The following is a 26,065-nucleotide window of genomic DNA, read 5'->3' as shown; positions in this document are numbered from 1 at the left end:
ATTTATTCAACTGGGTATACACCCAATTAATCATATTATGCTTCAGCTCACACTTACTATTTTACTTAAATTGCAAAGAACAGTTATTAAATGCCTTGCCCAAATGCAGACATGTCACCTATTAAACGCCTTGCCTAAATGCAGTTATGTCACTATTTAGATTTTGTTATCTTTAAAAAATAGAGACAGGATCTCACTATGCTTCCCAGGCAGTTCTTGAACTCCTGGACTCAAGTGATTCTTCTGCCCCAGCCACCCAAAGTGCTGGGATTACAGGCATGAGTCACTGTGTAGAGCATAAATTTATTTTTTGTTAGGATTAACACATAAAGAGAATACGAAGCCTATTTTTCATATTCCTGGTGATTCCAAGTTGGATTCTGGAATCACAGTGCAACCGAGACCAGAATCCTGGAATTTGCATTCACAGACCATTGCACTTTCTACTATCCCATTGTGATCCTCAAATACTTAGTGGTACTGCTCACAAATAAAGGGAGAACCAGTGTAAAAAATCTGTCAAAATCAAACAATTCAAAGGTAACACCCTCTGGTCCTCTACCACTACAAATTCTTCTTTCTTCGGTTTCAAGTATCTAATTGGTCATATTTTCCTAACCTTAAACTGAGTTTGAGAATCAATATCAGCTTCTATGAGATAAGATGTAGAAAATATAAAATTATTACAATTTCACAGTGTGATCTCCCCAGAGGTATTAAGTGCCAAGTGTTTAATTATTGCCCCTCCAACTCCCAAAATAATAATTTTGGATGGGAAATGACCATTTACATAAAACAATATGTAGAAATCAAAACACTTTAATATAAACATTTCCAGAATATAGACTGACTTTTTATATCAGTACTTTTTGAGAGCTTTTTAAAACTATATGTCATCTAAGTTTATTATAGACTGTTTCATTTTCCACTTTCAGAACTAGAAAATGCAAAAATACACTGCAATTAGATTTAACAAAGAAAAAATCAGTTTAAGTTATTTCATACATATTCCTTGGAGAAAGCTGAGACACATTAACACAGAAAAACAACAATAAAATACCACCATCACTAACACAAAACCAAGCAAAGAATTGATTTTGTAATGCTTGGTAATGCTGTCCTTTAAAATACATTATCTCCCATGAGTAAATAATTCACTATCACAGCAATTTGATGAGCAGAAGTAGAGACAACTTCATTTAGGGAAATTACATTATATGTGAGATATGTGAGAAGCATTTAATAATTTTTTTTCTTTTTTAAGAAAATGAAGGAAAGTAACTTGAGGAAAAGGCATATTGAATACTTTTACTTCACTTGGCTTTTTTCAGAGGTTAAAGTAGTCATCCACCTAGAAAAATTCCAATAACATGAATTTTATAAAACCAAACTTTTTTCCCTTCAACTTTGAAGGAACAAAACTAAAAAGTTGAAAATCCTACAGCAGATTCATCCCAAATCACTGTCTCTTCCGTCTTTTCTTGAGTAGGTTTCTTTTTCTCTTAAGTTCTTGTGTTCTCGTGTTAGTGTTGTTCAGAGGCTAGGTTTAGGCTTTTTTGTTGTTGTTGTTTCTTCTTTCAATTAAATTTCAAGTTTTCTTAAATAGCTTTCCTGAAGTGACACTGACTGTATCCACCTCTCCTTTTCTTCATCTGATCTTCTTGCTTTTGTCTAAGTCGAGTTTCTTAGCTGATTTCCTCAATTAATTCTTGGGCAAACAAAACTAAAAGTTCAATACCCAAGAGTAGACTCATTCCAAAACACAGATTCTTGTCTTTTTTTTAACAGGTTACCTTTTCTCTTATGTTCTCCTTGAGTTATGTTCTTTCTCAGAAGTTAAGTTTAGGCTTTTCTTTTTCCTCCTTTTAATTCAATTTAAAATTTTATACAAAAACTAAGTGTCCTCAAGTGACACTGACTGTATCTACTTCTCCTTTCCTTCATCAGATGTTCCTGTCTTTTTCTAAATCCATATTTTTTTTAATTCAACCTTGGGTAAACAAAACTAAACATTCAAAATCCAAGAATAGACTCATCCCAAAGCATTTCCTCTTCTGTCCTTTCTTCAACAGATTTCTTTTTCTCTTTCCTGTGCTTACGTTCCTCTTTCTCAGAGGGTACATCATGGCTTTTTTTCTTTTTTCGATGCTTAAGCTTTCCTGAACTGACCCTGACTCTATCCCCCTCTCTTTTCCTTTGTCTGATGCTCTTGTCTTTGTCTAAATCTGTATCTTCATAATTCTTTTTCCTTTTATGCTTGGACAGCTCTTTCTCTGGCCTTTCTTTGCCTTCTTCCAGGTGTCGTTTTCTCTTCTGATGTTTCCGTTTATGACCTGCTTGATGGTCAGTAGTATTGTTTTCTGAGGAGAGGTGCTTGTAAACTTCAGATTCTATACTGTATGAGCCAGAGTTATTTTCTTGATGATTAAGGCTCAAGGGTACTGGTTTTTCTGGGAAACAGTCTCTGGCGAGTTGCCAGTAGCTAATAGAATCTAGTCTCTGTTTGCTGTCATGAGATGGTAAGCAATGAGGTAACTGGTTTTCCACTACTTGTGAAATACTGTATGGTCCTGAATAGGTCTGGAAAGTCTCACATGGGAGCTTTTGCTCCAACATTCTATGTCTGGGTCTGACATCAACCATTTCTCTGTTCTTATGTATTTCTACAGAGCTATCTCCTATCTTTCTGAAACAAGTTTTTGGCTCTAGTCCTCTGGCTTTCTGCACTTTTATGTAATCTTCAAGTTCATCTTGGAAAGAATCATATGTCCTTTTTGAATGGGTTGGTAACCACTGAGGTAATTGGCTTTCCACTGGTGAAATATGGTATGGTCGTTGGTAGGTCTGGGAAGCCTCATGTGAAAATCTTTGCTCGCACATTCTGGATCTGGGTCCAGAATCAACCATTTCTCTGTACCCACGAGTATCCACAGAGTTCTCTCTCATCTTTCTGAAACAAGTTTTTGGATCTAGTCCTCTGGCTTTCTGTACTTTGATGTAATCTTCAAGTTCATCTTGGAAAGAGTCATATGTCTTCTTTGAATGAGGTAACTGCTTTTCCACTGCTTGTGAAATATTGTATGGTGCTGGGTATGTTTGGAAAGTCTCAAATGGGAGTCTTTGTTCAAATATTCTATGTCTGGGTCTGGAATCGACCACTTCTCTGTATCTGTGGGTTTCCAAAGAACTCTCTTCCATCTTTCTGAAACAAGTCTTGGGCTCTAGTCCTCTGGCTTTCTGCACATTGATGTAATCTGCACACTCATTTTGGTAAGAGTCTTGTGTCTTCCTTGAATTCTTCACTAGATTGATAACAATGGATTCTCTGTAAAGAAGACAGCAGAAAATTCTTATTAGATTGTTTTATTCTAAGTATTTTCTTTGCTCTTAAAAATATTAGTCTGAAAAAAGAAAAACAACAAATACCCAAATTTAAAAAACCTACTTCATTATAAAAGCTATAAATTGTGAATTTTTATGCCAAAAAAGCAGCATGGACAGTGAGGACCTACCTCATTATAAAGCCATAAATCATGACTTTTTATGCCCCCAAAAAGGAGCATGGACAATGATATATCTCCCAGGTACCTCACAATTTTTATGCAAAAAAAAAAAAAAAAAAAAAAAAAGGAAATTCCTCAGGCCCAGGAAGAAAGGGAAGAAGGGTATAAAGTAGCAGATATATCTGATGTTGTTGTGGCACTAAAAATATTAAGGCATGTTGCAATGTATGAGTAGGGAATAATAATATGTAATGTCCTGACAGATGCTCTGATTTGAATGTTATATCATTTTTAAAGTTTTCATTAATTCTTTATATATATCTTATAAATGTGATAGGTGTTTATTCTGTAATCTTGAGATTTTTAAAAATCTAAATTATAAATCTAGCCAGGTGTGGTGTGTGTGCCTGTATTCCCAGCTACTGAGGCTGAAGCAGGAGGATCTCTTGAGCCAGGAGTTTGAGGCTGTACTGCACTATGATGGAACCTGTGAATAGCCACTGGACTCCATCCTGGGCAAGACAGCAGGAACTCATCTCTGAAAAAAAGGAATGTAAATTTAGGTTAATTGGGTAAGTCAGACAATTTAGCTTCTAAATATTCAGATACAAATAATAGAAATATTTTCTACTACAATAAAACAGTGTAACAGAAAAAATATGTCTTGATTTTATTTTATTCATTTTATTTATTTTCTTGAGACAGGGTCTCATTCTGTTGCCCAGGTTAGAGTGCAGTGGTGTGATCATGGTTCACTGCAGCCTCAACATCCTGGACTCAAGCAGTCCTCCTACCTTAGCTACCCAAGGAGCTGTGATGATGGGTACATGCCACCAAACCTGGCTAATTTTTCTTTTTTCCTGGGTACAGGTAAGGTCTCACTATGTTGCCCAGACTTGACCTCAAACTCCTTGGCTGTTCCTCCCACAGTGCTGGGATTACAGGCATGAGTCACCAGACCTGGCTCTATGTCTTGACTTTAAAAGCATCAATACAAAGATAGTCAAATGCCCTCTGCTACCTGAACTACCCAATCTCCGACTGTCCATTCAATTCTCCTCTCCTTGAAATAACAGAATAAAATGGACTAAATATTTACTGAACTCCTACTATGTGCCAGGGCAGGCACCTTACACATATTATATTTCATCATAACAATCTTATGTAAGAACTGACCAAAGTTACACACTTGGTAGAAAAATGGATCTGGTATTCTAATCCAGGTCCATCTGATAGCAAGACCTTTGTTCTTAACCACTATACAGCACTGGAAAAATGGTGACTGGATCACTGAATCCCTGGAACCAAGCCAACCTTCCAGAAATTCTCTGAATTTGTGTGGTTAGTGTGAGAGTGATCCTTCAGCATCTCTCCAAAGAACACTGCTCTCTAGTCAGGAGGGTTGCCAGTTAGCCAGCTTCGCTAGTACACTATCATTACTAGAACTAAAACTAGAACTCCCTGAGGGACACTAGTATGCAACATGTTGCGAATATTGCCAACCACATCCAGGTTTAACTCATAGGGACATGAATGCCTAAGAAGTTTGTAAAATACATTGAAGAGTGCTTGACTAGAAGCTCTGGTCTTTGGCATCATAGGAAAATTTTAGCAAAATACTTACTTAATTTGATGTTCACTTCCTTGCATGTGGGACCGGAACATATCTAAAGATGTAAAAGCAATACTACAAATATGGCAAACATAGGTTCTCATACTAAATGCTGAAAAAACAAAGAGTTCAAGTTAAGAAGGTCAGTATACATTTCAAATCACATAATGTTAGAACTGGACAAGAATTATTAGAGACCATCTACTTGACATTTTCCAATAAAGATGGGGCCCAGAGAGGTCAAATGACTTTGTCAAAGTCACAGAGCAAGTTAGTAGTAGTGTTAGCCTCTCAGAGCCCATGCCTCTTAATTGAATGCCCAAAATTATTTTCACTACACCACACTGCTTCTCTAGCTTAACTTCTTCCCTAAGAATCTGCTATCTGTCTACTGACTGTTGCTACATGGAGGTGCAACAGGCACCTGAAATTTAGCATGGCCAATCAACCTTTGCCTCTGAATCTCTTAACCAACCTCTTTTTGTTTGCCCCAACTCTGTTTCCCCCCAACCAAAACCTGAAACGTCCCAAAACATTAAAAACAAATAAAGGCAAATTTTTTACTCTCTTACCTGAGATCACTGCAGTGCCTTAGTTACCAAAAGTAATTTCCACAGATTTTAGAAAGGAGAGAGGTTCAGTGAGCCCCACTCTCAGGATAAAAGCTGAAAGCAAAATTCTAAAACAAAACTACTAGTTACCACTTCAAAAGAGTCAAAAACTACACACTAGCCAACTATACAGTAACTAGCACACTATTCTGCTTCATAGGTAGAATTAGAAGCAAGGGATACATTAATTTTTTTAAAATCTCATCATCCTTTCACTTTATCTTTGATCAGAAAAAGCAAATTAATACATTTCATAAGCCAAATATAAAATCATTCTGACCCTAGGGAGGAGGAAGTAAATTGGTACCTGCAAAGATTTTAGGGACAACAATGGTAATCTTCTTTTAAACCAAAAGGTCACCTAATCATTTAAAAGAAGCTAAATTAATTATTATCAAGTATATTGGCCTTGTCTGAGCAAAGACTATTCATAGAAACAGGAGACTGCTTGCAAAGGGGAAGAAAGATGCTGACTTTGAAGAACGTGAGGCTGCACACTACTGACTATTGCAGGCCTAGGAAAACTCAGCAGGTTATGTCAAAATCTGAATGAAGTGATCCCTCAAAACTATCCTTTTCTATGCTCTAATTTCATGTGTACTAAGTCACTTTCTGATTATAATTGGTTTTTCATATTCTTTGATACCAAGAAAAGGATACCCTGGATGACAGACATCAAGAAAAACTAGGAAATGGAAATATGTATCTCCTCTTACCATAAATCAATACCAGAATGACAATACAATAACTTAAGTACAATGTTTCCCAGACTTCTCTGATAAAAATCACCTGGGATGTCAGTTAAAAATATAAATTCCCAGGCTCTCCCCTGGAGAACATGATACAATGCTTCTGGGGCAGGGACAAGAAATTTCTATGATCACAAATATGGCAAATGATTATCACAGGCTTTGTCAGAAACATATTAAAGTACTATCTTTCCAGTTAGTTTTTTATCAGCCACTTTCAAGTTTGTTTGTGGTTACTGCGTCCCTGATTTGAGGCTGATCAACTTGAAGATATTGGACTTCTTGCAAAGCTAAGGACTAAACCTAGGAGAGGACATATTCACAACAACCTCTTTTAGGAAATTCTTACCATCTTTTACAGGTGCTGGAACTTAGGCTCAGATTAACTTTGCCAATACCATATATTTTGAGGGCACCCAAGTTGTGCAAGATAAGCAGGAGTCCTGGTTTCCTCTGGATTAGTGTTTCTCAATGCTGGTTACACATTAGAATCATATGAAAAATTTAAAAATATTGATGTTACAGCTCCATATCAGACCAATTAAATCAGAATCTCTAGGAGTAGAATCAGGCATCCTTACTTTTTGAAAGCTTTACTTATGATTTAACTGTGCAGCCACTGTTGAACACTTGCCCTAGATCAAGCTTGTCCAACCTGTACCCTACAGGCCACATGTGGCCCAGGGTGGCTTTGAATGTGACTCAACACAAATTCACAAACATTCTTAAAACATTATGAGATTTTTATGTGATTTTTAAAACTCATCAGTTATTGTTAGTGTTAGTGTATTTTATGTGTGGCCAAGATAATTCTTCCAGTGCGGCCCACGGAAGCCAAAAGATTGGACATCTCTACCCTAGATTATTGGGCCAATAATCTTCATTATGACTATAAATTCAGATTAATTTCAGAGTTTTTACATATTTATTTAGTGCTTATAAAGTATACTGTATATAGTGTTCTCCTCAGTTCCTGCTTTGTTTCTCTACAAATTACATCAGAAATAATATTCTAATAGAGGTAATACAGAGGTTTAGAAGAGCTGCCAGTCATGTATTAAAGATCCAGAGGGGCATTTCTAGAACTGTAGTCTGATTAGCATTACCTTAGCCCTTGGCTTTTTCACATATTGATGTTCTTTATCTTTTTATAGGATTCAGACATCTCAGAAAATGATATCTAAAAGTTGTGTAAACCCTTTCTGTGAAGATATGAAACCTATTCATGGCCCCAAGGTCAGAATTTCTGATTGAATCCTCCTGGGGCCTGCCTCCATTCTGTTTCTTATACTCTTCACTCTTTTATTCCAGAGACTGCTCCACGGTTCTGTTCTGTTCTTGGCTGTTCTGCTCTCAGCCCTTCTAGGATTCGTTGTTTCGGAGTTCACCCAGAAACTCAGGCTCCTTTGCAGCTTGTACCTTTCAGAATCTTCACTAACCTAAAACTTGTGGGGCCTACTCTTCCCCTAATCATACCCCTATCTCATAAGTCTCTGAACTAAGGTCTTTGTTTTCAAAGTATAAATTGGGAAAGTGCATGTCCAATACTATGTTCAATCTTGACTCCATATAAAAATCACTTAGGGAGTTAAAAAAGAGAAAACAAAACACGAATGTTAAATTCACAGAGACGGTAATTTAATTGATTGGAGGGATGGCCTGAGCAATGGGAGGTCTAAAAGCTCCTCACATGATTCTAATTAGTCAAGGCTGAGAACCACTGGTCTAACATCTTAAATGGGGAAAAGCCAATTGAGAGCTGCACATAATCAAAACCGCAGCTATCAGAAAGAATAGCTAATGGATGCTGGGCTTAATATCGAGGTGATGGGATGATCTGTGCAGCAAAACCACCATGGCACACATTTACATATATAACAAACCTGCACATCTGCACATGTACCCATGAACTTAACATAAAAGTTGGAAAAAAACTGCATGTGAATATGGAATTTATGTTATAAAGAAAAATAGAAAATGTCCAATTTACCTATTTTAAAATTATGACCGGACAAAACATTTTTACAAACCTAACCTTTGTTACAAACCTATTCTGTGATAGGTACTATATATACACTACTTCAGTTAATTATTATTCAATCTTGTAGAGTTACACTATTTTCATTTTATACCAGAGGAATCTGTGGTGCAACTTGGCAAGTGACTATATCTCCAAATCTATGTTTATCCCTCTATACAACACTGCCTCTCAATAAACAATCTGCAAATATGAATTGAGAAAAAATTATGTCCTCATTACCATATAAAGTACTAAGAAGGATACTGCAGAATAAAATATAATCCTTTTTCTCAGGGAAGCTAATTCCCTTGAGGGGCTATAACTGATGCAATTGTCAATGAACAGTAAAGCCTATGAGAAATCAGAGAAAGGAGAGAACACAAAGAACGAGAACAGTAAGGGAAGTTGTGATGGATCTTTGAGGACAGAAAGGATTTGAATTTGTAAGAAAGCAGGTAAGGGCATTTCTGGGGATGAAAATAATTTCCTGTATGGCAGAGATAGAAATGAGCACAATATGTTGAATCCAAATAATCGGTTTAACAAACACTGAATACCTTATGTGGCACCAAGCATCAGGTTAGATGTCAGGGATACAAGATAAATAAAACAGCCAAGTTGTTCACAAATCCAGTGTGAGAAAGATACATGAACAAAATATTTCAGTCTCACTTGGTAAAAGTAAGAGAGGTATGTTTAAGAGGTATGCAAGCACAAAGAAGCAGGAGCACTTAGCATACTATGGGGGTCTGAAAAAGGCTACTGGAAGAGATAATGTCTTAGCTAAACTTGGAGGGATGATGAATAGTTAACCTGAAAAGAGTTGAGAAGACTGTTTTAGGGACAAAAATTCATGAAAATAGCATAGAAGTGCTTACACGAACTTCTTAAACTTTGGAATTGTTGTAGAGTAAAACATAAGGGAAAGAGATGGGAAGAGGCAAAATGGGTCAAAGAGAGACTTATATGTTATGCTAAGGAGCCCGAATTTTTTATTCTGTGCTTTGGGAACCTTGAAGTGTATTAAGTGATGTGGTTGGTCAATTGTGTGTTTTAGATGAGTCTCTTCTGTGGCTGCAATACAAAGGATTAATTTAAGAAGAGTAAACCTAGAAGTAAGGAGATCAGGCAAGACATAATGAAAACATGGACTAGATAGGTCTCAGTAGGGGTAGAGAGAAGCAGGGAGATTGGTATAACATTTAACTTTAAAACTGGCAAAAGTTAGTGATGGAATGAATGTAGGGATAGTGGAGGAGAGAATCTAGAGAAGTCTAAAATAATTCCCAGAACCTAATTTGGTAAGTGGGTGGGTGGTGATCCCATAAACTGAAATTGGAACTTCAGATGTATATGTTTTTTTTTTTTTCAACCCCAAGATGTCTCTGTTTATTTTTAACATAGTGGAAATCATACTTTATGTAAAACTTTATTCCTCTATTTTTCCCTTGTCATTTTCTAGTTTTTATAATCACTTTTTTTTTTATTACACTTTAAGTTCTAGGGTACATGTGCATAACGCAGTTTGTTACGTATGTATACTTGTGCCATGTTGGTGTGCTGCACCCATCAACTCGTCAGCACCCATCAATTCATCATTTATATCAGGTATAACCCCAGTGCAATCCCTCCCCCACCCCCCCCCCATGATAGGCCCCGGTGTGTGATGTTCCCTTCCCGAGTCCAAGTGATCTCATTGTTCAGTTCCCACCTATGAGTGAGAACATGTGGTGTTTGGTTTTCTGTTCTTGTGATAGTTTGCTAAGAATGATGGTTTCCAGCTGCATCCATGTCCCTACAAAGAACGCAAACTCATCCTTTTTTATGGCTGCATAGTATTCCATGGTGTATATGTGCCACATTTTCTTAATCCAGTCTGTCACAGATGGACATTTGGGTTGATTCCAAGTCTTTGCTATTGTGAATAGTGCCGCAATAAACATACGTGTGCATGTGTCTTTACAGCAGCATGATTTATAATCCTTTGGGTATATACCCAGTAGTGGGATGGCTGGGTCACATGGTACATCTAGTTCTAGATCCTTGAGGAATTGCCATACTGTTTTCCATAATGGTTGAACTAGTTTACAATCCCACCAACAGTGTAAAAGTGTTCCTATTTCTCCACATCCTCTCCAACACCTGTTGTTTCCTGACTGACTTTTTAACGATTGCCATTCTAACTGGTGTGAGATGGTATCTCATTGTGGTTTTGATTTGCATTTCTCTGATGGCGAGTGATGATGAGCATTTTTTCATGTGTCTGTTGGCTGTATGAATGTCTTCTTTTGAGAAATGTCTGTTCATATCCTTTGCCCACTTTTTGATGGGGTTGTTTATTTTTTTCTTGTATATTTGTTTGAGTTCTTTCTAGATTCTTGGAAGTTCTAGCTAGGGCAATCAGGCAAGAGAAGAAATCAAGGGTATTCAGTTAGGAAAAGAAGAAGTCAAATTGTCCCTGTTTGCAGATGACATGATTGTATATTTAGAAAACCCCATTGTCTCAGCCCAAAATCTCCTTAAGCTGATAAGCAACTTCAGCAAAGTCTCAGGATACAAAATTAATGTGCAAAAATCACAAGCATTCTTATACACCAGTAAAGACAAACAGAGAGCCAAATCAGGAATGAACTTCCATTCACAATTGCTTCAAAGAGAATAAAATACCTAGGAATCCAACTTACAAGGGATGTAAAGGACCTCTTCAAGGAGAACTACAAACCACTGCTCAGTGAAATCAAAGAGGACACAAACAAATGGAAGAATGTACCATGCTCATGGATTGGAAGAATCAATATCGTGAAAATGGCCATACTGCCCAAGGTTATTTATAGATTCAATGCCATCCCCATTAAGCTACCAATGAGTTTCTTCACAGAATTGGAAAAAACTGCTTTAAAGTTCATATGGAACCAAAAAGAGCCCGCATTGCCAAGACAATCCTAAGTCAAAAGGACAAAGCTGGAGGCGTCACGCTACTGACTTCAAACTACTACAAGGCTACAGTAACAAAACAGCATGGTACTGGTACCAAAACAGAGATATAGACCAGTGGAACAGAACAGAGTCCTCAGAAATAATACCACACATCTACAGCCATCTGATCTTTGACAAACCTGAGAGAAACAAGAAATGGGGAAAGGATTCCCTATTTAATAAATGGTGCTGGGAAAATTGGCTAGCCAGAAGTAGAAAGCTGAAACTGGATCCTTTCCTTACTCCTTATACGAAGATTAATTCAAGATGGATTAGAGACTTAAATGTTAGACCTAATACCATAAAAACCCTAGAAGAAAACCTAGGTAATACCACTCAGGACATAGGCATGGGCAAGGACTTCATGTCTAAAACACCAAAAGCAATGGCAGCAAAAGCCAAAATTGACAAATGGGATCTAATTAAACTAAAGAGCTTCTGCACAGCAAAAGAAACTAAACTACCATCAGAGTGAACAGGCAACCTACAGAATGGGAGAAAATTTTTGCAATCTACTCATCCGACAAAGGGCTAATATCCAGAATCTACAAAGAACTCAAACAAGTATGTGTTGTTTTAATGGGTGGGAGAGTAGGCAATGGTGAATAGTGTAAGTTTGAACACAGGGTCTAAGATATCTATAAAACTTTCATGTAAAGGTGTCCAACAGGTAGTTATATACAGGAGTATGAAAGGCAGAAGATAGGTCAGAGAGATTTTGGAGATGTCAGAACATGCGGGTGGATAGTCAAAATAATCAGAGTGGATGAAATCTCCTGAAGATAATGTATAGGCGGGCACAGGAATAGCAACATACTGATAAAACCCTGGAGAATGCCATTCTTTAAAGAAAGATGGTAGAAAAAGATGAGCCTATGAAAAGTCCACCAAAGCAAAGGACAGCGAATTATAAGAATGAACAGGAGAGAGTGATGTCAAAGGAGCTAAATAAAGATGCTCATTAGACTTACAAATTTAGAAGTCACTTTGGCACTGTGAGCAGTAGTCACAGTGAGGTGGTAGACTGGCGGTGTGAAGGCTGAGGGAAGAAGTGCCAACAAATGGCAGTGAGTTGAGTAAATAATAAGTGAAGACAGTAAGAGTGGACTAGATTTAAAAAAAACTTGGTTAAGAAGGGAAGGGGAGAATGTAGTAGTTAAAGGAAAACTCAGGATTACAGGAGGATTTGGTTAAACCAAGATACTTGGTAGTAATCCACAACTGAGGGCCAAATTTTTCTCGATGAAATCACAAAGGAGCTTGTCTGAGAAGTGTGAGGAGAAGGAGTGTAGAGCAGGGGAAGAGAGTCTTGAAGAATGATATAGGTTTAAAATTGTCGCTAAGGGGAAAGTGAAGGAAAAAGAAACAGATTAAGTAGGACTAAAGGCCCAAAGAGGTTAGGTACCAAGACTCTGAAAACATACCCAATCTCTATACTTTATAATTTTCCATAGCATCACTCAGTAGGCTTTATGCAGAAGTAGAAAATGTACAGGGTGGAACTAATCCAGGGATGAAATCCTGCTACTAGGGAGTGAGAGAATAACAATGAGGTAAAAGTAAAGCTTTCCAGAAGGTTGTTACAGCATTAAGGTGTGAGGTGATGGTAGGAGAAATGTAATGAAGGGCTACAGAAAGGAGAAATAGTCTAAGATTTGTTAATGGATAGAATATAGACAATTAAGTAGTCAAAGATACCCTCGAAGAGTCAAGTGTAGGTGAATAATAAACATTGGAACTACTAGCAAAGACAGAAAATTCGGGAAATTCAAGGTGATTGTAGAGATTATTAATCCGTTTCAGGTATGTTGAGTTACAGGTGAATGTGAGGCATCTAAGTGCAATAATGGGGCCAAAAATTAGTAAGATAAACAAAACAAATACAATAAATAAAAAATACATACATACTTTAGTTCCATATCGTTATGGTAGCCATTCCTGTGCTAATAAGATCTGAGCTGAATGAGGGATATAAAGAAAGCAGTGAGAATGATGAAGAAAAAGAGAAAGATTAGATATGGGAGAAACATATATAAACAACAGCAGATGGAGAGGAAGGCAGACAGTAGAAAATGGGTGATGAGTGAAACAGTTAAGGTGGCATATGTTAAATTATTACCACTTGCTCACTTGTAATGAGGGCATCTGCTGTTACTGTTGTTTGAAATTCTCATTAGCTAATTAAAATTCTCCAGGTATTTTTAAATGTTCAAAATGTTTACTACTCTCAAAATGAAAGAGCCAAGGTAGGGTTGAAAATATGCTGAGCTCTTGCTTCAGAGGCTAATGTAAAGTGATTCCAATGACTGGATAAAATTATGCTGATGATCATCCCCTCTCCTCCACCATCAGATGAGAATTTCATCAAAATCCTTCTTTCCTCATTCTAATAACATTAAAACTTCAGAGTGCCAAAATGGCCCTCCCCATTTAGAAGTGACAGGAGTGCACACACTTCTCATAGTTAAAACTCAGTTCAAATTTACCTAATGCTACAAAATTAGAAGCCACTTATTTCAGATACACTCAACCTAGCAACAGGAGAAATACCTTAACAAGTGAAAGTTGTCATTTCTCTGAACATATACTCCTATTTTCAGAAACCTATCACTTCCATTTCTACACTTGCCTAAATCAACATTCTTCATAATACTAGATAAAAACACATATCTCTATGTAACTTGCTGGGATATGCTGAATCACACTAAGTAGAAACCTGGAAGAGTAGAAAACAGGATAAACACTCAACAAATAAAGATAATTAATAGTTCTCTGATACATATATTAAGCTAATCTCTACTGAAGTGGGCCTATTTCTGTGCCAGTTTCTATCTATAGCACTGGAAATATAGATGAATTAGGTAAGTCCCTTGCCTCAAACACCATACATTCTAATTGGAGACAGACACATGAAGAGATAATTAGAAATGCAGGTTAAGGAAGCACAGAAGATTAACCTTGAAGTAAGTGAATGAGTGGGAGTTAGCCAGGAGAAGTGTTATGGGGATATTCTAGACAAAGTGGCAGCATGAACGAGGACACAGACACAAAAAATAGGGTAACAGTTTCTGGAAACCATATGTGGTTTGCAGGTACTGACCCACATAAATCATGCCAGGAAGTAGCAGGGGATAAGCCTGGAGAAGGCAGGCAGAAACAAGATGGTGGAGAGCTATGAAGCTTAGATTTTATATTTAGAAGATGAAGGAACAATGAAGGGTTTTAAACAAGGGGAATAACATGGAAATACTTACACTTTAAATGAAACACTCTAGTGGTTAAATTGGGGGTGGGTTTGGGGAAACAAAACTGGAGACAGAAAGAGTAGTAGGAGGTTGTGGCAATTGCTTCTCAAAACTTATTCAGTACAAATCACCTACAGATCTTGTTACAATGCAGATTCTGATTCCGTAGGTCTGCAGTGGGGCCTGAGAGTCTTTGTTCTAACAAATTCCCAGGTGATGCCAATGGTGTTGATCCACAACCCACACTCTGAGTAGTAAACCTCTAGGAAAGATCTTGAGGACCTGAACTAATGTGGGAAGCGTAGGGCTGGAGAGAAGGGGAGAGTAGTATTCAGGAGGTAAAAGAGTCACAGCTTGGTGCTTCATTAGATACACAAAGTGAAGAAGGTGGTGTTTGGGGGTTCATAGTTACCTGCCGGTTTCTACTTTGAATGACTAGGTGGATGTGAAATGGCTATGAGGCATCCAGGTGAAGCAGTAGCTGCCATTTGAATATGTGAATCTAATGCTTGACAGAAAGGTCATAAGCATACAGATGAGAAATGAAACCAGGGAAATAGAAATTGTGTTTGCAGAGTAAGGTCAAGGATGAAACCATGGGAATACCTACATCTAGGTAATGAATAAAACAAGAGTCCATAGAGAAAAAAGAAACAGCAATAGAGAAGAACCAGAGCATAAAGAGTTACATATGACAAAGAATAGAGCTTCAAGGAGGAGAGAAGAATGAACATTTTCACATGAAGGAGAAAGGCTGGGTAAAGAAAGAACTGAAAAATAATAGTAAGTGGAGGAAAAGAAGTGGGTGGAAGAGAGGATATGAAAGGGGAATAAAATACACTAGTAGTGAGAAGGTGCCTGTGGGGGGAAAAATGAAAAAAAAATATGGTTAGAAGAGCAAGTGGATCACTCCAGTCAGGATCAGTCTCTTTACTGTGCCTGAATTTTTGCCACTCTTTCTTAGCTCCAAGCCCTTTGGTTCATCCTTTCTTCTTCCACTTCTATCCACTGAAAATCATCTAAATATATGAAGATTTTTCTGGACCATTATGCTTCACTCATCTAGTTAACAAAAAAATGTACACAAAAAGGCTTCTGTCGGCTCTTTCAGTGAAGTATTATTAACCTAACTAGTTTACACGCTCGCTCCTTTAGGGAAATGTATTCCCAAGAATGACTAGCCTAGCACCAAAGAGACACTTAAAACATACTTAGTAAAAAACGATATAACCACATGATATTAATTAAAATGCTTCCTTATGTATATACCTAAGGATCCTTATTTACCTAAAATAACGTGAAACCATGAGAATTCCTATATTGATACTAAAACCGACAGGGGTCATCTAAACCATTCAGGTTCTCATTTCCTAGGAAATGAACAGATCAAGTTAGATGGACTTGAAAGTCCTTATAAAATGCTATGATTCCATGATACTATCAACCTCTCACTGAATAAGAGTAAAATGGTATGCAAATAAGCTAGTATGCTTTATAAAATACAAACTTCCTATGAAAAAGTTTTGGGATAATTTTATGTTTACCATTTGCATTTGATTTTGCCGGAAGAGATTTCTCTCTTATTTTGTCTACAAATGTCTCCCTGGCTTCATATTTTTGTGTGTGTGTGTGTGTTTTTTCCCAACATAATGTTATTAGGTCATTACTGACTATTAAAGGAAGCAGGATAGAGCTTGCAAAATTTGTTTGGATTACTCAAACCCAAATCACTGCTGGGAGAGGAAGGCATAGTCTTGTCTTTAATCCCACCTGGAGGAGGCTTGACAGGAAGGGGCTTCAGGAAGGTTGACTCTGCGGAAGTAGTAAGAGGCACTCCTGCTGAAATAGTTGTAATAAGAAGGGATAAACACATTTTCAGATATTAGAACTGCATTTATTGTAAAGTACTAGGGAAATTTAGAATTCTCTAAAAACCCACTCCCTGGACTTTTTTTTTCAACAGACAGCTGCTGGATAAAGCTTCTAAAGTAAAAAAAGAACTTCCTTCTGTGAGAATGGAAATGTGAATATGAATTTGTCACCAAGTTTGATATGAGAAGGAAGAAGTATTCTGTATTAGGCATTGCCTAATTATATTCATATAAAAATCAGTGAAAGTATGATAGCCATCTTATGATTCTTTGAAAATAGTGAGGATAAAACATATGATACTAACTTCTAAGTTAGTCTTTCTTGAGTAACAAAGTAAGGCACCTATTCATTCTACATTTGTGATGTCTGCATCAGAATACAATCTATGCAGTTGTTTAAGACTATAAAACTATATATGTTCCCACAATTCCAGTATTTCATAGCTCTTTTATTTATCCTCCTCTCTGAGCCCAAGTTGATAAATCTTGGGACTGAAGATAAAAGTTTTATAAGATGGTTTTTCTTTTAGGGCACACTGATGCTATCTTATCTTTTGAATGACAAGCCGAAAAAATGTATAAAAATTAGAGACTAAATTTAAAAAAATAATTCTGGTTTCATTTATTAAGAAAATAAAAGTTTTAATAACATATCTCGTGGCATTGACTTTGCTGGGTGACTATGAGTTCAAAATTGGTAAGTTCAAATTATACTATGAGTTCAAAATTGATGTTGGTGAATTTTCCATGCCAGGCATGCCTTAGTCCTAAAGTGTTGAAGCTACAAAGAATGTGGTAAATTATTCATTACAGAGGGTTAATCATCATTTTTTGTTCTAGCACATGCATTTATAAAAATACAAGTTGGGTTTTCCAGGGTATACTCTGACATCTTGGGCAACTTTGAGTCAGTTTTCTCATATGTGCTGGTGACCCAACATCACTGGAAGAAGGAAAGACGCAATGTTTTATAATTCCCTGTATATTTAGGATTTAACATAAAATAAGTACTCAGTAACTAACTGATGATGCTAGTAGTACTTCATATTCATAGGACAAAAGAAATAGGCTGTTATAACAGAAAGAGTCAGTAACTTTTTTTGCCTACTGTTAGTAGGAAACACATAATTATATCATGGTGAAGACATTGATTTGAACACTCATATGAGATGTTTTGGAAAATACTAACGCAAAAAAGATGCCAAGGGGAAGAAGTAAAAAGTGAAGATTTTATTATTTGATTAGAAATGGAGAGAGCTCCAGCTGCTTACTGTTGTTTCTTTATAGCGGTATAGCAAATCACTTGCTTTTGTTTCAATTTGGTGAACTGAAAAGGAGAGGTCATAACATTTCTTAAAAATCAACTAGCAATTAAAATCTCCATACTAAATGACAAAGACAGAAACAGAGATTAACTGGGAAGAAGAATAATAATCAAGTTATTTCAACTGGGGTGAAAGTCTCCCCCAATAAAAAGGATATGGCAGAGTTAGACAAAACATGATAGGTAGATCCTTCATTGAAGATCAGGAGGTGAATGGAACCTTACCCATCTCTGGTTGAAATCCTGATGGAGATGTCTGATCATGTTCCTCCATTAATTGCTTCAGTTTTGTAGCATGGACCTTTCCCACATAGTGAGACTGAGCAATAAATGGAGAGCTAAACATCATGTTGCAGAGATCACAAAATTTATTTTTGTCGACTCCTTCATACTTATGCACCTGAAAGAGGCACAATCTTGTTAGAAAGATGCAATAACTCAAAGTTTAGAATTACACAATACCAACACACATCACTCACCTGAAAATTCTCAACATGCATCTTCATTTTCTTAACAGGCACTTCATTTTGTTCCCCATGCATTTGAAAATAAAAACTAACATTTTGAGCATGTTTTTCACCCTGAAAAAAGATATAATATGACTTTGTTTATTCAATAAAAGAGTCATTCAAAATTTACACCTTTCTGAATTTGAGGATGGCACTCGTGTGTTAATATATTTAGTCAAACTTGGAGCAAACTCACATGATTTCAAATCTCTAAATGTCAGTTAAAATGAAAATAATGCTAAATTTAGAAGCTAACAAGTTTTAGATTCTTGTTTTTGAAATGGATTCCTAGTTGCTGCCCAATATCAAATACCTTCTTTTTACTTAGTTACAGATCTTGAGCAATGTACCCAGCTAAAAGACTGTGTTTTTCAGCCTTCCTTTCAGCAAGATGTATCCATGTAACTAGATTCTGGTCAATAAGATATAATTTGAAGTGTTATGTGGAACTTCTGGGAAGCCTCCTTAAATGACTGGGCCATAATCCCTTATTCTACCCTTCTTCCTTACTGCTTTTGGAATTAAGATACAAAGGATGCCATGGTGGACACTGAGAAAGAAAACCAGTTCATCAGAACAAAAGACAGAAAATGCCTGCTGAGCGTGGTGGCTTACGCCTGTAATCCCAGCACTTTGGGAGGCCGAGGTGGGTGGATCACAAGGTCAGGAGTTCAAGACCAGCCTGACCAACATGGTGAAACTCCGTCTCTACTAAAAATACAAAAATTAGCCGGGCATGGTGGTATGCGTCTGTAATTCCAGCTACTCAGGAGGCTGAGGCAGGAGAATCACTTGAACCCAGGAGGTGGAGGCTGCAGAGAGTTGAGATTGCGCCACCGCACTCCAGTCTAGGCAACAGAGTGAGACTTTGTCTCAAAAAAAGAAAAAAAAAATGCCTAGGTCCCTGATAATGTTATAAAGCTGTCATATCAGCCCTCTACTACCTACCTCACAAATTCTTTTATGTGAGAAAAGAAATCCTCCTGGGTTTGAGATATTAGAAATAATCTCTAACAATATATAACCAAATATGTAAGAATAACTAAGATGTTGGTGTAGGGGGAAGGGAAACTAACATTTCCTGAGCACATAATGTGAGACAATCACTCTCTCTACATAATTTTATTTATTTTTAAAATTGTATTTTTCCATAAGTTATTAGGGTACAGGTGGCATTTGGTTACATGAATAAGTTCTTTAGTGGTGATTTGAGATTTTAGTGCACCCAGCACCCAAGCAGTATACACTGCACCATATTTGTAGTCTTTTATCCCTCTTCCCCCTTCCACTCTTCCCCCCAAGTCCTCAAAGTCCACTGTATCATTCTTATGCCTTGCATCCTCATAGCTTAGCTCCCGCATATCAGAGAGAACATATGATATTTGATTTTCCATTCCTGAGTTACTTCACTTAGAATAATAGTCTCCAATCTCATCCAGATAACTGCAAATGCTGTTCGTTCATTCATTTTTATGGCTGAGTAGTATTCCAATGTATATATACCACAGTTTCTTTATCCACTCATTGATTGATGGGCATTTGGGTTGGTTCTACGATATTGCAATTGTGAATTGTGCTGCTATAAACATGCGTATGCAAGTATCTTTTTCAAATAATGACTTCTTTTCCTCTGGGTAGACAGCCAGTAGTGGGATTGCTGGATGAAAAGATAGTTCTACTTTTAGTTCTTTAAGGAATCTCCACAAGGTTTTCCACAGTGGCCGTACTAGTTTACATTCCCCCCAGCAGTGTTAGAAGTGTTCCCTATTCACCACATCCACACCAACACTACTGTTTTTTGATTTTTTGATTATGGCCATTCTTGCAGGAGTAAGGTGGTATCGTATTGTGGTTTTGACTTGCATGTCCCTGATCATCAGTGATGCTGAGCATTTTTTCTTGTGTTTGTTGGCTATTTGTGTATCTTCTTTTGAGAATTGTCTATTCATGTCCTTAGCCCACTTTTTGATGGGATTGTTTGTTTGCTTCTTACTGATTTGAGTTTGTTGTAGATTCTGAATATTAGTCCTTTGTCAGATGTACAGATTGTGAAGATCTTCTCCAACTCTGTAGGTTGTCTGTTTACTCTGCTGACTGTTCCTTTTGGTGTGCAAAAGCTCTTTAGTTTAATCAGGTCCCAGCTATTTATCTTTTTTTTTATTGCATTTGCTTTTCGGTTCTTGGTCATGAAATCCTTGCCTAAGCCATTACCTAGAAGGGTTTTTCCAATGTTATCGTCCAGAATTTTTACAATTTCAGGTCTTAGGTTTAAGTCTTTAATCCATCTCGAGTTGATTTTTGTATAAGGTGAGAGATGAGAATCCGGTTTCATTCTCCTACATGTGGCTAGCCAATTATCCCAGCACCATTTGTTGAATAGGGTGTCCTTTCCCCACTTGATGTTTTTGTTTGCTTTGTTGAAGATCAGCTGGCTTTAAGTATTAGGGTTTATTTCTGAGTTCTCTATTATGTTCCACGGGTCTATGTGCCTATATTTTTATACCAGTACCATGCTGTTTTGGTGACTATGGCCTTATAGCATAGTTCGAAATCAGGTAGTGTGATGCCTCTAGATTTGTTCTTTTTGCTTAGCTTTGCTTTGGCTATGTAGGCTCGTTTTTGATTCCATATGAATTTTAGAATTGTTTTTTATAATTCTGTGAAGAATGATAGTGGTATTTTGATGGGGATTGCACTGAATTTGTAGATTGCTTTTGGCACAGATTTACTGTAGACTGCATTTACACAATATTGATTCTACCCATCCATGAGCATGGGATGTGTTTCCATTTGTTTGTGTCATCTATGATTTCTTTCAGCAGTGGTTTGTAGTTTTCCTTATAGAGATCTTTCGACTCCTTGGTTAGGTATATTCCTAAATTATTTTTCTTTGCAGCTATTGTAAAAGGGGTTGAGCTCTTGATTGATTCTCTGCTTAGTTGCTGTTGGTGTATAGAAGAGCTACTGATTTGTGTACACTAATCTTGTATCTGGAAACTTTGCTGAATTCTTTTATCAGTTCTAGGGGCTTTCTGGAGAAGTCTTTAGGGTTTTCAACATGAACGATCATATCATCAGCAAACAGTGACAGTTTGACTTCTTCTTTACTGATTTGGATGCCCTTTATTTCTTTCTTTGTCTGATTGCTCTGGCTAGGACTTCCAATACTATGTTGAAGAGGAGTGGTGAGAGTGGGCATTCTTGTCTTGTTCCATTCCTCAGAGGGAATGCCTTTCAACTTTTCCCCATTCAGTATTATATTAGCTGTGGGTTTGTCACAGATGGTCTACATAATTTTAAAACGTGAAATATACCCATTGTATGGGAAAGAACAGGAAACAATATAATCAAAACCCATACCCACTACTCAGTTTTAACACTTTGTTGCATTTCTCTCAAATTTCCTTTTTAAAAGAGGTAAAATTTTACAGATACAATCCTACATCCTCATGCTCACAATCCTTTCTTCCTCTCTCTCTCTCTAAAGTTGTGTACCTGATTTCCTTTCATGCTTTTATTCTTTTACTACACACACGTATCCAGTTTTATTTATTACTATCTTGTAAATTTTTTTTATAAAAAAGGAATCATTTGATACATATCCTTTTCAAATTGCTTTTTAAAACTCAGCATTTTATTTATAAGATCTATTGATACTGATACATACAGCTCTAGTTCATTCATGCTATAATATTCTACTCCATATGCTACCTATCCAGTTCCCTGTTTAGGACAATTATCTTTCAGTTTATTTTGCTAATATAAGCATTGCTATAATTAACATATATAAATAGATCTCCCAATATACATGTTCAAAAGCTCCTTTAGAATAGATACCTAGAAGTGGAATTCTTGGCCTATAAGGAGTGTGGATTTTCAACTTTACCAGGTATTATAAAATTTTGAAGCAGTTTACATCTCCAAATGCAGCGATGAGAGTGTCTGTTTCCCTATATGATCTTGAAGTGTTAAGTGTTATTAGATTTTAATTTTTCTCAGTATTATGGTTCTTATATGATAGTTTATTATCACTTTAACTTGCATGTCCTGTATGATCACTAGTGAAGTTGAGTATCCTATTCCATGGACTGTTCACATCACTTTCCAATTTTTCTATTTGCTTCTTGTTCTAATTGATTTGTAGTCCTTCTATATTCTAGACACTAATCCTTTGTTAGTTATATAGGTTATAAATATCAACTAATGTGAGGCATATATTTTTAACTTAGTTTATGATTCAAAATTTTTTAATGTCATATAAATTTCTTCTACAGATATTGTGACTTATTTGAAAGCCGTGACTTATTTTAAAGGTGAAATTGTTGTACATATAGGAAACCAGGCCAATAAAATAAAACAGGATAAAAGCCTCAAAAGAAACCAATATGTATGTGGAAATTAGCATACAATAGAGGTGCCACTACAAATCAGTGAGGTAAGGATCGACTATACAATAAATAGTGCTGGAACAACTGGCTATCCATATGAAAAACCTGTTGTCACCCTCCATACACAAAAATCAATACCAGATGGATTATAACATAAGAAGTAAACCTTCAAAGTTTTAGAAGAAAATAGAGGGAAGTATATGACAAAAGTGTATAGAATGGTTTATTAAACACATAAGCACAGACACAAAAGAAATATTAATAAATAAAACCTCATTAAGATTCAAAACTTCTGCAATACTGTTATATTTTACAGTACTATACTGAGAGTCTTTGTATCTTTTTTTGTAAAAATGCATGTGTACGTGTGTGTGTGTTCAGAAATCATATTGGAATCACAGAAGCAAAAGAGAAATTCAATAATGGTTAACTACAAGTGATAGAATTATAATTTATATTTATTTTCCTGTATTTTTGCCTATTTTCTAGACTGAATAGTACTTTATGATTCCATAAAAAGCTGTCTTTCCAATGTAAATTAAAATGGTTCAAATGGATAAATTGTAGTTATCACAGAGCCCCTTGACTGTCTCTGTTACTAATTCTAAATCTTTGATCTATGGAGTCTAAAGATGTGCTGGGCACTCTCATACATTTGATTTCACTTAATTCTCACAAGTATAGTAAGAGATTTTTACCACTATCATTTTACAGGTCCAAGAAACATGCTCAGAAAGGTAAAGTGACTTGCCAAAGCTTATGTAACTAGTCAATGGTGGAGTTAGGACTTAACCCCACCTCCTCTCAATGCACAGTCAACACAATTTCCCTATCTGTAATTATAGTAAATTAATTTCAACCAACATTAGGACTAAAACATAATTACCAATAAGATTAGCAATAGGAAGAACAAGATGAGGTGTTTAAAAAAGTAGAACTGGCATTACATTAGTTTTAACTGAGTATGTCTAGTATTTTTGGTAACCTAGATACCAGATATGAAAGAAATCCAACAGCTCATCAGATGATGTAGAAACATGAAGCAACACCAAATGAAGGAAAGAACACTGGATATGAAATCAGAATAATCATGTTTAGGCTTAGTTATACCAGTGACTAGCCATGGAGAAGTGTTAACCCTCTGGGTCTCAGTGTTCCAATCTATAAACTAAGAGAGTAAGGACATTAAACACTCTCTCTTTTAGCTCTAGGATTCTACATTCCTGTGTCTAAAAACACATGGCTCAATCAAGTGCAAGACTGGTTTGTTTTGTTTTTATAGTCTTCATTTGCTATAAAGGAAGACTCTGGGAGTTCTACATAACATCCCTTGATTCACATTAATAGTTTCCTATGCAAGCTTCATAATGCCTCCCTTATATTTAATACAAGGGTGGATGGCTTGATGGATACAAAGTGAGGCAGAGTGGTGTGAAGAAAAGAAAACAAGCTTTGGAGTAAAAAGACTGAGCTTAAGTCTGAATTCCCCAAACTTAAAGTAGTATATTACCATCCCTGTCTGAGCCAGTCTCCTCATCCATCAAAGGAAAATAACACTACCTTTTTCACAGGATTCTCATAGCAATCAAGTAAGATGACTTACGGGAAGTTTACTTGCTACATTTGAAAACCTGCTTTAGACCTATTTCCATTATTTTTAACCTACCTCATAATGTGAAATTCTTTGTGATTCAAACTGTAGCATCACTCCACATACTTGACAAAACTTATCTGTAAAAAGTTCAGCCTTTTCCTCCTGTTCATTCCACATGGCATCTGTGAATAAAAAAGGGAAGACAAATATATCACATGAATAAATATTTAGAGGTATCATTTTTCATTCCTCAACTATGTATGATTTCATATGCCACTTCAAATTTGAGTGCTTGTGAGGCTAGAGTAACAGCTCTTTGTTCGAGTATGCAATTTAACACACACATACTAAGGTATCCCTCTAATGACAGATATGGCAAGAGTTATTTATTTAGTATGGTAAGTCTAGGCAATGGCATTCTAAAGGAATCATTATGGGGGTACCAGTAACTTCATGAGCTTCATGGAATGACTTGGGACACCCATAATTAAAGGCTGGGTTTAAAAACCCAGCCTTGGCCAGGTGCGGTGGCTCATGCCTGTAATCCCAGCACTTTGGGAGGTTGAGGTAGGAGGACCGCTTGAGGTGAGGAGTTTGAGACCAGCCTGGGCAACCGACCAATACACAATCTCTAAAAAAACAGAAATAAAAATTAGCTGGGCATGATGGCAAGCGCCTGCGGTCCTAGCTACTCCAGAGGCGGAGATGATCACTTGAGCCCAGGAGGTCAAGGCTGCAGTGAGCTATGATTGTGCCTTCCAGCCTGGGCGACAGCAAGACACTGTTTCAAACAAACAAACAAAAAACCCAAAAACCAACCAACCAAACAAAAAACAGCATTGATATTTTGCGTTTAACAGCAGACAATCCTAAGAAACGCTTTGTTTTAGGACTGCCACTTGTCACAGGATTCTCATTAAGAATCAAGAGATTTTTACCACTCTCATTTTACAGGTCCAAGAAACATGAGGCTATGCCTTCAATGTTATCTAGAAATCACAAGGAACCACAAAGTATCTTTGCCCATAGTGGGCAAACATCCTTCATCATTGTACAAACACTAGCATACTAATGTGGCCAAACAAGTCTCACACAAGCCCCTCAAAGCTATAATGTAATGTTCGTATACATATCTAGAAATGTATACTATAGTGTTTCTCACTGTAATAAGTAACACATGCCAAAACTTTCTGCATTTACACTTGAGGTCTATACTGTCATCTAAACTTCTTAAGAACTACACCGTATTCTGCCAAAGTTTATCCATTTTTCTATACAGTATGAGTCACAAACATCAAAATTCTCATTGTTATTTGGCTATCAAAGTGAATAAGTTGGTACCACATGCTTTCACAGAGATGCCAATTGCTTATTAAATGAATAAAAAGTTGTAGAACAAATACAATACATCAAATTCCCAATACTAACAAAAATTAAATATATGCACAGAAGAATCTGGAATAAAATAAACCAAATTTAAAAATGGTTAACTCTGGTAAGTGGGCCTAGAAAAGGAACAAGGAGAGACAACTTAATGTTTAACTCTCTGTACAACTGTCTTAATTTTTGCAGAAAAGCAAGCATGCAGGACTTTCTAATTAAAAAACCATTAGGACAGACATCATCAAGATGGTGGAATAAGACTCTTCAGCACTCATCCCTC

General features: G+C 36.6%; 1 protein-coding gene across 7 annotated transcripts; it reads right to left on the bottom strand.

The window, feature by feature from the left end:
- Nucleotides 1-805: 805 nt before the first annotated feature.
- ZMAT1 (zinc finger matrin-type 1) lies at nt 806-24,580 on the bottom strand. Of its 7 annotated transcripts, none has more exons than XM_033197810.1 (6): nt 24,475-24,580; nt 18,391-18,492; nt 18,137-18,311; nt 16,487-16,555; nt 5,128-5,227; nt 806-3,325 (listed from the first exon to the last, which is right to left on the bottom strand). In XM_033197810.1, the coding sequence occupies exons 1-6, from the start codon at nt 24,577-24,579 to the stop codon at nt 2,014-2,016; spliced, it is 1,863 nt and encodes a 620-aa protein (XP_033053701.1). In that variant the 5' UTR covers nt 24,580; the 3' UTR covers nt 806-2,013. The 7 variants fall into 7 exon arrangements, with proteins under 7 accessions (XP_033053701.1, XP_033053787.1, XP_033053858.1 ...); XM_033197896.1 differs by having other exon boundaries at nt 16,487-16,552; XM_033197967.1 differs by lacking the exon at nt 16,487-16,555.
- Between the last annotated feature and the right edge of the window lie 1,485 nt (nt 24,581-26,065).

Source organism: Trachypithecus francoisi, unplaced genomic scaffold (assembly GCF_009764315.1).
Source record: "Trachypithecus francoisi isolate TF-2019V2 unplaced genomic scaffold, Tfra_2.0 Contig00181, whole genome shotgun sequence".
NCBI lineage: Eukaryota > Metazoa > Chordata > Mammalia > Primates > Cercopithecidae > Trachypithecus > Trachypithecus francoisi.
The sequence above is the reverse complement of the archived record's forward strand: the minus strand, read 5'-3'. Positions and strand labels throughout refer to the sequence as shown.